Raw genomic sequence first — 11,705 nt, 5'->3', positions numbered from 1 at the left:
CTTTATGGTGGTTATACGGTCACAGGTTCAAGTCCTGGCTCACCAGAAGAAAATGCTTTGTAATACGTAAGTTTGACATGATAATCGTAAGGAAAAGCTTAGGGGCTTTCGGTATAACCCATTTATTCTTTTTCTCTATCACCACTAAAGGTAGTATCGCCAACCTCCCTCTTGTCTAAAACTAGTGACGAAGTTGGGGGAAAGTGCATTGTCAAGGGGCGAATGACTATCGCGTTGGACAAAAATTGGATGCCGTTTCAGCTCGACAGTAGTTGTTGTGATTAAATCATTGACTAATAACTACAACCGTTGTTGCCTTGACTTGACCTCCAACTATCACTGTCGCCCCGACTCAACCTCCATCTTCTCTCCGTAGCCACCCTCACTCCCACTTGACAGTGCTATTCTATCCAACTCTGTCACTGTTTCGGATAATAGGAAGGTTACTGAAGGAAGAGAAAAAATTGTATGAAATAGGGATACTACCCTTTTCCAATAGTTTAAAGCCACGTCAATAATTTCATTTCCAATTTCAAGATTTTCATTTGGATTTAATTTTTTTCAAGATAAAAATGTTGAAATTAAGAATGAAAATACTGATGTAACATTAAACTATTAGAAAAGAGATATAAATGATCTGATGTCACTATCTCATTTCTACTCAAAATTACACATTCCAAATACTAGGATTAAAAGAAAATCAATTTTCAACCCAAATCACTTCTATCCCTTTAGTTCTCTTCTTTTCTTTGCAAATAAAATCCAGACACTATAGCTAAATAGCTAACCGAGTCCTCTATTTTCCTATTTAACTAAATTCAATAATTCAATAACTGAATAATGAAATTGAACATAAATTGTCCAAAAAAAGTTCAAAACAAAACAAATTTAAATAATAAACTAAAATGAACCAATAATCAATCAAAAAGAAAAAGAAAAATAAACCTACTAAAGCTAAATTGACGAGTCTTTCACAGTTCTTCATTGTCGTCCTTTATTGCTAATAATCGTTTTATCTAAAACAAAAATAGATCAAAATAATTAGTAGATAAGAAAACAAAACCGAGATTTAAATAATTTTTCAAATAAAATTAAGAATTAGAACCCTTGATTCTTTCAATTATATAAAATTAAAAATTAGAAATTACTACTTTACACTTTATTACGTGTATTCTTTTTTTAAAATAGGGTTTTTCTAATTTAGCAATTTTTTAAAATTTTATTCCAGAATTACTTTTACTAAATTTTAAAAAAAATACAAATCTTTACTTAATAATTATTCTGTTATTATCTTTTCTAACTTTACATTAAAAAAATATTTATACATTAAATATTAACATTCAACTTATATAGTTCCTATGATTATCAATAAATTTTAAAATAGGGTTTTATAATTGTTTTTTTTTAATATGTCTAAGACATTTTCAGAATATTACGTAATTTTGTACATTCTTTTATTTGGTTTTAAAAAATGTCGGTTAACAGGTCTATGTACTTATTGATGGGCAAAATACCAAAAAAAGCCATTTTTTTAAATTTACCGAAATGGACCTAATATTTTATTATTTACCGGAATTGACCCTTTTTCCCTAAATCGCGTCCACGTCAGCGCGAAGTCAGGTGACGTGTCAGCAAATCGCGTCCACGTCAGTGCGCTTTGCTAACGTGGCAACAAATCGCGCCCACGTAAGCGCGATTTCGGTAAATTTTTTTAAAAAAAAGTGGCTTTTTTTGGTATTTTACCCAAAAAGAATTCCAATTTATTTATATATATTTAATTTTTATTTTTCACTTCTTACGCCTTAAATTGGGATAAGTTTTCAAAATAAATCGAGTTTTATTTTTTAAAATATAATGAGAGCAAATAATTGAGTAACAATAAAAAGAGCGTTTAATGCAATGAAAATGGCATGCGTAGGGCATGCAGTGAAATGTGGCATTTTTCAAGTTTCCGTAATCATTTATTGTCCCACTATTAATGTTTTCATAAATTAAAAACAATTAATCAGAAAATAAATAAATAAAAAAAGTCAAAAAGAGAAAGTTTGTTCCTACTTGGAAGCATATTAATATTATAATAAATACCATAAAATAAATAGTACTGGAGTTTATTAAACACACCGTTAGTGACCGAATCATTAACTAATTACAGTGACAATAGCCCCCGCCGTCCGCAGATTCCTGATTTTCTACACTCCTTCACACCTAAAGTCAACATTTTTGCGTTGACCGTCATAAAAATGGATAATTTGGATTTAAAATTAAACTCCGTAATTTGTTCGCATAAATTTCATAGTTAAGAAAATTTATTTATTTCCGTTATTAAAATTAATTATTTTTATAATTTTATTTTATAAAATAACATTTTTCCCATCGATTATACATAAAACGGGTTAAAATGTAAATTTACCATTATATTATAAATATATTAAAATTTATTATTGTATTTTATTTAATTTAATATTTATTATTATAAATGAAAAACCTGGGCAATTTACCATTAAAAGCCACTTTTTTTAAAATTTTAAATTTACCGAAATCGCGTCCACGTCAGAGCGAAGTCAGGGGATGTGTCAGCAAATCGCGTCCACCTCAGTGCGCTTTGTTGACGTGGCAACAAATCGCGCTTACATGGACGCGATTTGCTGACACGTCCCCTGACTTCGCACTGACGTGGACGCGATTTAGGGGAAAAGGGCCCATTCCGGTAAATAATAAAATACCGGGCCCATTTCGGTAAATTTAAAAAAAAGTGGCTTTTAATGGTAAATTGCCCCTTATTGATTGGATATATGGTAGTTATTTACAATTTAGATAAATTTTTTTTATGTTATTTTATGGTTTTTGTTTAATTTTTTTATAATTTTTATATTTTAAATATATAGTTGATTTTAAATAAATTATCTCTTTATTTTAAAATTTCACTTAATTTAATTAATTTTTAACGTTATCAAATTAAATTAATGAATATTAAGGCCATGTTTGGTTCAATGTAATGGCATAGCTATTACAACCCTATTCCGTGGGCCCACCCTAAACACCTTTTTGGTTTAATGGAATGCCCTATTATAGGCTTATTCCGTTACGGGCCTATGCAATAAAAGTGTCTGATTTCTATTTTGTTTCTTCACCATCGATTATTGATTCGGTGTTTAAGGAGACCATCACCACAAAAACACTCCCCACTTTGCCCTCTCCCACTTTCTCACCTGAAAAAAGCAGACGGACAATCACCTTCATCGCAGCGTCAGGTAAAACATTTTCTCCCTCCGTTCCTTCCATAAAGCCGTGGCACTAGAAGTGGCAACCTCATCCACAATTGCATCTTCATCGGATTCGAGTGGGATATTATACTTGCCATCACTTATTACAAAGACCTCTGTCTTGCCCAAATGGTTATCTTATAATAACAGTAACTTCTAAATGCAGAAGCAGGGAACTCTAACAGTTTGCAAGATGAGACTTTTGAGAGTTTTGCATTTGCTTTAATTAATAGTGCACTCGAAGTCTTTGAGGTTCATGGTTGGAGGATTTGAGACTTCAGGTATAATTTGTCGTAAATGCTTAATATAATGTTATAGAATCAGGTTGAACCTACATGCTACTAGAAAATGTGTAATCTTTTTTATTTTAGTTTACATGTGGGCCATTTGTTATGTGTTTGCCTTTACATCTGTACTCCATGAATTTGAGTCCCTATAGTAGTCTTGAACACATATAATTCACTTTTAATGTGTTAGCTATTGTGGACATTGACTTTTCATTGAGCCACAACTTTCTTTAGTTGTGAAGCGATGATATTTTGGTAATGGGACCTTGAATCAACAATAGTTTTAGAGCTTGACAAATTTGTATGTGGCTGTAGATTTAACACTATTAATATGCACCTAACACATGCATCCTATTGCCATTGTTGCAATGCCAAATTAGGTTCTTAAAGATGTTATCTTAGAACCTAAACATGTTGACAAACAATTTTGTAACTTGTTATGTGTTATATTTTTGGTAATGTCCATAACATAGAAGCAGATATCCAATATCGTGTTTAATGAAAAATGATTACGTTCTTATCAAGTTTGTCATGAAGTACTTATGGACAAAAAAGGGAGGGGGAACTTCCATTTTCTGCATTTTTGTGTGTGTAAGTTTTCCTTATATTTTTGTACAGAAAAATCTAATTTTTAGTCCATAGGCATTTTGGTTTATTTCTGATCACAAATTACTTGTATTCTCTTTCTATATTATTCATTTTTCATAACATATAATCATGTTTCCTTTCCCTTTTTGCTTGCACTAATAAGGATTCTTTGCTTGTCTTCTAGACCAAAATGGAATTCTTATTCATTTGTTTCATCTGATGGATTGATTACAGCCATGGCCTACTGCTTGCCTCATGTTGTATGTATCATATTTAAATTATTGCATCCAGTTGGTATTATCTTGTTGCCTTGAAGATTGTTGTTTTCACTGATATCATTAATTTATCAGGTCATGGGGGACAGGTCAGGTAACATATGTATGTATGTATGTATGTATGTATGTATGTATGTATGTATGTATGTATAGTTTGGTAAGACTTGGGAAGGTCTAAATGTGTTGGAAAAACTGTACAGAAAAAGTAGTTGAATATTTGGAGCCCTAAGAATTTAGATATGAAGAAAGCTTGTTCCATTTAATAGAGTTCCATTCAACAGTGGATCAAAGGCATCTAATGCTCTACAATTGGGATCCAAAACTGTTTCCAAAGGTTTAAATTCATCACTAAAGCTTCTAATGAGCAATTGTTCTTTTTTTTATTCTTTAACAGTTTTCACAGTGGCATGTGCATTAGAGTGTTTAAGGTTGAAGTAATGAATGAATTGGAGTAACAGAGATAAAGATAGGGTTTGATCTTCAGGAAGTGAGAGCTATGAGATTGAGAATAGGGTTTTTATGTTCTAATGGACCTTTTGTTTATTTGTTTATGATCCATTATTTTGGGAAATTTTTCATTTGTTAGAAGAAATGAAGAGTAGCCAAATCTTGTGCCTTTTGGGGTTATATCATTTGATATAATTTGTTTAATCATTTCCTTTAAAGCAACCATTAATGCAAAACTTTCTCATTAGCATCACCTTTTCCAATTTTATAATGTAGATAAACAAACATTTTTGTTTTTTTTGTTTTTATAATGTAGATAAACAAACATTTTTATTTGTTTCTCATTAACTTCACCTTTTCCAATTTTATAAGGTAGATAAACAAACATTTTTTGTTTCTTTTAGTTGAAAAAAGAAAAATAAATAGATGCTCTTTTTCTTTTGGATGCTTTGTGACTTTATCTTTTTTTAATAAAAATTTTGTGTTTAATACAATTAATTAATTTTAGATTATAACATAGGTAAAAAGTTTTATATAAAAATTATATAAATAACAAATGAAACTTTAGTTGAAATCATAAAATTGAGATAACTTGAGAAGTAATGCATTCAAATAATAGTGTACTATTTTAAAATATAGTAAATAAAATTTTTTAATATTTTAATATAATTAAATATAAAAATAAAAAACATTTTAATATAAATTAATATAAAAATAATTATATTAAGAATGTTATTAAATTATATTTAATAATAATTATATTAAAATAGGATTAAATTATTTATTTTTATTTTTATTTTTATTAAATTATATTTGATAATAATCTTATTAAAATTTAATAACCACATCTAAACAAAATTCTGGTAAAGGTATTATGGTCATTTTAGTTTTTTTTCTTTATGCTATTACATATCTATTTCATTCAACCAAACACAATAATACAATTACAGTTATATTTCATTAAATTCAACCAAATAATTGAATTACTGATTACAGCTCTATTCCATTGTAACTTTATTACATTATAGCTCTATTCTATTCTAGTGAACTAAACGTGCCCTAAATTGTTAAACTGAAAATATAATTAAAAAAAAAACATATTAATAATGTTTATCAAATTAAATTTATATTTTTCAATTATAGTAAAAATTAATTACATTCATCGACTAAAGTAGAATAAATATAAATATAAAATTATAAAAAATCAAATGTTAATAATACATAAAAGAATTAATATATAAGAAATTAATAATAATATTATCTAAATTATAATATTTTATTATTCAAATCATGATGATTTTTTGTATTATTTTACTAATAAATATTTTTAAAATTATATAACATTAATATAATTGATTTTAAATTAGTTAAATATTTTAAAAAAAGTTTTATAATTACATTACCTTTTCAATTCATTAATTGTTTTTTAAATAATTTCATTAAAATTTTTAAAATAATTATTTTTTAAAGAATTTCATTAAAATTTTTAAACAAAGATTTATATTATAAAAAAATATTACAAATTTAATGTAAATAATGAAATTCGTGTCACGTGAGAGTGGGGCACATCCCATCCATTTCACGTGACTTTCCCTCCACGCCGGCATCCTATCCCAGTGATTCCACTCCCTTGCTCCATCAAAGAAAAAAAAAACACCAATATTTCCATTAAAAAATAACAAAAATAATAAAGGGCAAGAAAAAAAAGAATACAGTAATGAGATTGGAGGAGAGATAGCAGCAGAGACAATGAAGAGGAAGAAGGGAAGACCCTCCCTCTTAGAACTCCAGAAACGCTCTCTCAAACAACATCAACAGCAGCAAGCGCTTCAACAAAACCCCCTAAATGTCCTAAACACTATTTCTTCTACCAATTCCAGCCGTCGATCCGCTCGCCGGAACCCCAATCTCCACGGAGGCTCCCCAATTCCCGATTGGATTGCCGGAGGAGGTGGTGATGATGATGATGATGACGACGACGACGAGCGCCAACAGAAGAAGCATAAGCTATTGCTCGGCCTCAATTCTTCTCGTAATCATCACCATTATCCGATTCCTTCGGCGCACAATTCGGCCTCCTGCGGTTCCGATTCGAACGCGGATGGTGGCGATCCCGAGGCATCCCTCAAGCGACGAAAGGTTACCACCCTCAGTCCTAGATCTGATCAAATGGTGATTAGTTATCCATGAATATATATAAAAAATCAAAATAGCTTTTTGTGGGTTTTTGGAAGTGATGTCTTTTGAAACAAAAACAGACAAAAGAAGAACGAAAAAAGAAAAGAAAAAGAGAGATTTTCCTATACTTTGTTTGGATATTTTTATTTATTTCCTTTTTGAAATTGAACTTTTGGATTTCGCGCGTGAATTGCATTCTTGTGATTGGATCGGAGATTATGGACATTGGACAGGTTTGACTAAGTCGTGAACTGTGCTTTTCTTTTTTCTTTTTTGGTTATTTGATATTTATCTTACTTTTTTTTTATTTTTTTATTTTCGGAAAACTTGATTTTGTCTTGAAAATCTTCTTTATTTCCTAATTCTACAAATTTTATTCTTTATTATCTTGTATTTATCTGGCCTTTATTTATGTGCAGAATAAGATATGCACAGACCATCATGTCTGAAGACCCAAAAGCTTCAATTTGTCTTTTCTTTAATATTAAGAATAATTCGCTTATCAAAAACAAAATAATAATTCTACTTTTTATTTCTGCTCATTTTAATGCTACTTTTCATCACCAATTCTTCAATGAACAAGGCAAACCATCTCCATCTGTAGTTTCTATTTGGGTTGTTAAATATGTTGTCTTGTTTGCAGGGAGAAAAAGTATCCAAAACTACGCACACACTTCATGGTAAAAATCAATCCCGACTTTCATGAAAAGGCATTTATGGGAATTCTTAAATTTATGTTCTTTATATGTGGACAGGGTCACCGGTGGAGTTTGGCCCCACGACACCTTTGCCAGACAAAAAGTTGTTGCTGTTCATTCTTGACAGGCTTCAAAAGTATCTGTTATTTTCGGTTCTTCAATTATCCTTTTTCTTTTATCCTATCTTTTTATGAGATTTATCTACTACTTGCAGGAAGGACACTTACGGGGTTTTCTCTGAGCCAGTTGATCTCAAAGAGGTTCATTCTCTTTTTCATTCTTGAATAAAATGTCGATTACTGAAAAGTGAAATCCATTTCATGTGATCATGTTGGATTGATCTCAATACAGCTTCCTGATTACTGTGACATTGTCGCAAACCCAATGGACTTTTCGACTGTCAGGAAAAAACTTGATGGGGGAGCTTATACAACCTTGGAACAATTTGAGGTTTGTTTTGCTAGACTTCACTTTGCTAATATGGATAATGTTATCTGTCTACCCTGGTACAAGGTGTACAGGACTGGCTGGTTGATGCTGATTAAGTATGTATTGATATTTTCTGGATTTTTGTGTATATAATAACAGTTAAGTTTTGCCGTGATTCTGGCAAGTCATTGTAGAATAAGGAGGCATTCTATGTCTTCTGGGGTTACTGTAATGTTGTTGACTGTGATTTTTTAGTTCTAGTCCATTTACCCTCTGAAAGACTTCTTTGATTTGGTTTGAGAAGATGGATCCTTGGTGTACTTGCTTATACTTATTTATTCTTTTAAATTTTATATAATATAGAAGTTCATTGGCATTGCCTATGGTCTGCCCATAATTTCTGGAATATTGATTGCCGAACTTCTTGTTTAGTTTGGTATCATAACAGCATACTCTTTTCCTAGACGACAACTTTATATGCTGTGAGTTGCTTTTTGAGGTTTACTAAGATGATAAAATCGTAATGAAATGATTTTAGTTTGTATAATGGCACTGGGCTTGTCCAGTGAAGATAGTCTTTTGATTCAATTTTGCAGACGTCATAATAATAGAACTTCTTTTAGGGGATTTGTTTTCCAGCATATGCTTTACACTCAGGATACTTGATGTTGCAAGGACTGGAATTGAAACTTTTAAGTTTGATTCATGCAGAAAGATGTTTTTCTGATATGCTCGAATGCCATGCTGTATAATGCACCAGACACAGTTTATTTTCGACAGGTTTGGTCAGCCCTCTCTTTTTATTAATTCTTTTGTTTTGGTACCCCAGTTTCTATCATTTTAAGCATATTGACTGGTTGGTTAGGCACGATCAATGCAAGAGCTGGCTAAAAAGGACTTTGAGAATTTGAGGCAAGATAGTGATGAAGGTGAACCACAGCTGAAAGTTGTGAGGCGAGGAAGGCCACCTGGAAAGAGCCTCAAAAAGTCATTGGAGTCATTGTCTTCGGACCGTGTTGGTTCCGAGTTTTCCTCAGATGCAGCTCTAGCTTCTGGAACAGATGCTTCCGGCCTTCCCAGTACTTACAATTTGAGGAAAGGACCTGGTTTACAAAAGCACCAGCCTGCTGATACATTAACTAGGCCCTCCTGGGGTTCTCATAGCAAGGAAAATTATGCCAATTGCTCGTCTGAATGGGAGAATGAATTTCCAGGTTTGGTATCTATTTGGTAGTCTGACTTTAATACTTATATATGTATATATATCCTTGATTCTTTAACATTTTTAAGGTGAAACCTTATATTGCACGGTTCTTATGCATATTGATTTATTTTCTCACCTTGCAGCTTCTGTTGTGAAGGCTGTGATGAAGTATGGAATGAAACATTTTGCAGTAGATGAGAACAGGCGCGACACCTACAACTATTCATTGAATTCTGGACATGAGCAGCCTATCTTTTCCACCTTGAATGGAGAATTGAAGCAGCTAATTCCGGTGTGTTTCATGTTTTAATGCATTAGTTAAAAGATTAATTTAATGAATTGTTCAGATAGAATGTCTAGCTGACCTTATATTCATCAAGCACAGATAAAATGAATCCTAAAATTTCCTCTTTTTTTGTGCATAATAAATTGTACACAAGATTCTGGGTTAAGAATAGCTTGATTTGTGTTGTATGTTTATGTATCTAGCCAAAGGGTTTTCAAATATTCTGGAATACCATTATTGATTTGAATAAAAGAAGAAAGCAATCGGGATCATTTGCAACATAAAATGCTCTATCCCTTCTACAATCGTGACAATCTCAGTGGCTAATGTTCTTCTATCTCCCTCATCTGTTTTATGTGAGGTGTAACATTGTATCCATTGGTACGTGGTAACATTTTTCTTTTCCCCTTTTGCAATGTGTATCAGGTTGGTTTGATTGCAGAAAATGGCTATGTTACTAGCTTGGCACGATTTGCCGCAGATCTTGGACCTGTTGTTTGGAAAATTGCTTCAAGGAAAATTGATAGTGTTTTGCCTAGCAAGGTGAAGTTTGGTCCTGGGTGGGTAGAAGAATACAGGTCGACTGAGCAGCCACAATGTTTGTTTTCTGGAAAGCAGAGATCTTCAAACTCTACATCTGGTAACCATTCTAGCATACATTTAGCTCCAGCTACTTCTGGTTCAAGCTCTATTGCTGCAAGTAGATCTCCTTTGCTATGTAACGAAGACATCAAAACCATTGGAGGACTAAGCTCTCAAAAGGATTTGACTTGTGCACCTTCCCTTCAGTTTTAGCAAAGACCTTCACTGCACTCGGGTATCGATGGTTCTCTAAGTGGGTTCGGGATTGGTTATGCCCCTCAAATGGGACTGGCATTACAGCCTATGAATTCCTTTTGTGGAAACACTCCTAATAGTTCGGCCATGTGTGCAATGCATGCAAGCAATTTTGTTTCAAAAGAGACTAAAGCAGAAGATAATTCAGTTGGTTTACATTCCAGAAATGCAATGGTGTCGCACCCAGATTTAGCATTGCAAATCTGATAATTTGTGGCAAGAAATGTAAAGATTGAACTGAATATAACACATTTGTTGATTGGAAAGTTGGAGTTGAGTAGTTCTACAAAAAAAGAAGCCAGCCATGTGATCATTATGTAGGAAAAGAATATACTGTACAGATTGATATATCAAAATTTTTAATTAGGTTAAGAAAGCCACAGATTTATGTCACAGCTGAATTTTTGAGATAGTTTACATGAATAAGAATACAAGTTCATCTCAAATAGGCAGTGGAGCAGCCCCCCCCTTTTTTTTTCTTTTAACTTTTTGGGTGAATGTGAATGAGAGGTTCATTGGACTTTAATTTTGGGGGGCCTCTCTTAGGTGGAACAATGAAACCACAGGGTAGGCTTCAAATCAAAATGTTATTAGTTAACGTGGTAATGTGAATTTGGCAGCGTCTTCCTTGTAGACCTGTAGTTCACTTGTAAAACTGCCGTATAGGAGTTAGGTTGTATTTTATTTCTTCTATTTAAAATGGACAAACTGATTTTTGTATGTTAGATTAGAGAGTGAATTGATCTTCTGTTAAAGTTTTCATTCATTTCTATTATTAAAAGTTGATTTTTGGACGTCAACATAACATACATGTGACACATGTCACCGTCTAGTTATTTCCTTATGCATGCCAATTTTTAACAATACAAATAGATGAAATTTTTAATAGAAAATACTAATTTATTCTGTAATATAATGAAGAAAGATCATTTAAAAAAAATTAAATGGACAAAATGCAATTTTATACAAGGTTTTGTATGTTAGTTTTACCTTGGATACTGATTTCATATTCAGATGCAGTGGTGGCTACTCCTTTGTCTTCGACAGTTGAAAACTTTTTAGAGAAAAAGAAAATACAAAGTCTTGGTTGGAAGATGCGGAGTGCCGACAAACTATATTTCTAGTTCCCCAAAATTCCAACCCACTTCATAAATTGTCAAACAATCTCTCTCAGTTTCACCTAAAAATGCTTTTATCAGCCACCAGACCATTT

At 31.9% G+C, this 11,705-nt stretch overlaps 1 protein-coding gene across 2 annotated transcripts; it reads left to right on the top strand.

Moving 5' to 3' along the window:
* Nucleotides 1–6,433: 6,433 nt before the first annotated feature.
* LOC107910682 (bromodomain-containing protein DDB_G0270170) lies at nt 6,434–11,217 on the top strand. Of its 2 annotated transcripts, none has more exons than XM_016838639.2 (9): nt 6,434–7,032; nt 7,682–7,718; nt 7,794–7,872; nt 7,951–7,996; nt 8,088–8,186; nt 8,877–8,945; nt 9,031–9,379; nt 9,513–9,661; nt 10,082–11,217. In XM_016838639.2, exons 1-9 carry the CDS (start codon nt 6,610–6,612, stop codon nt 10,448–10,450), a joined length of 1,620 nt encoding a protein of 539 aa, XP_016694128.2. In that variant the 5' UTR covers nt 6,434–6,609; the 3' UTR covers nt 10,451–11,217. The 2 variants fall into 2 exon arrangements, with proteins under 2 accessions (XP_016694128.2, XP_040944619.1); XM_041088685.1 differs by having other exon boundaries at nt 6,435–6,999.
* The last annotated feature ends 488 nt before the right edge of the window (nt 11,218–11,705 follow it).

This window comes from Gossypium hirsutum, chromosome D02 (genome assembly GCF_007990345.1).
Source record: "Gossypium hirsutum isolate 1008001.06 chromosome D02, Gossypium_hirsutum_v2.1, whole genome shotgun sequence".
NCBI lineage: Eukaryota > Viridiplantae > Streptophyta > Magnoliopsida > Malvales > Malvaceae > Gossypium > Gossypium hirsutum.
Note: the sequence above shows the minus strand (reverse complement) of the source record. Positions and strands in the feature narration are given on the sequence as shown.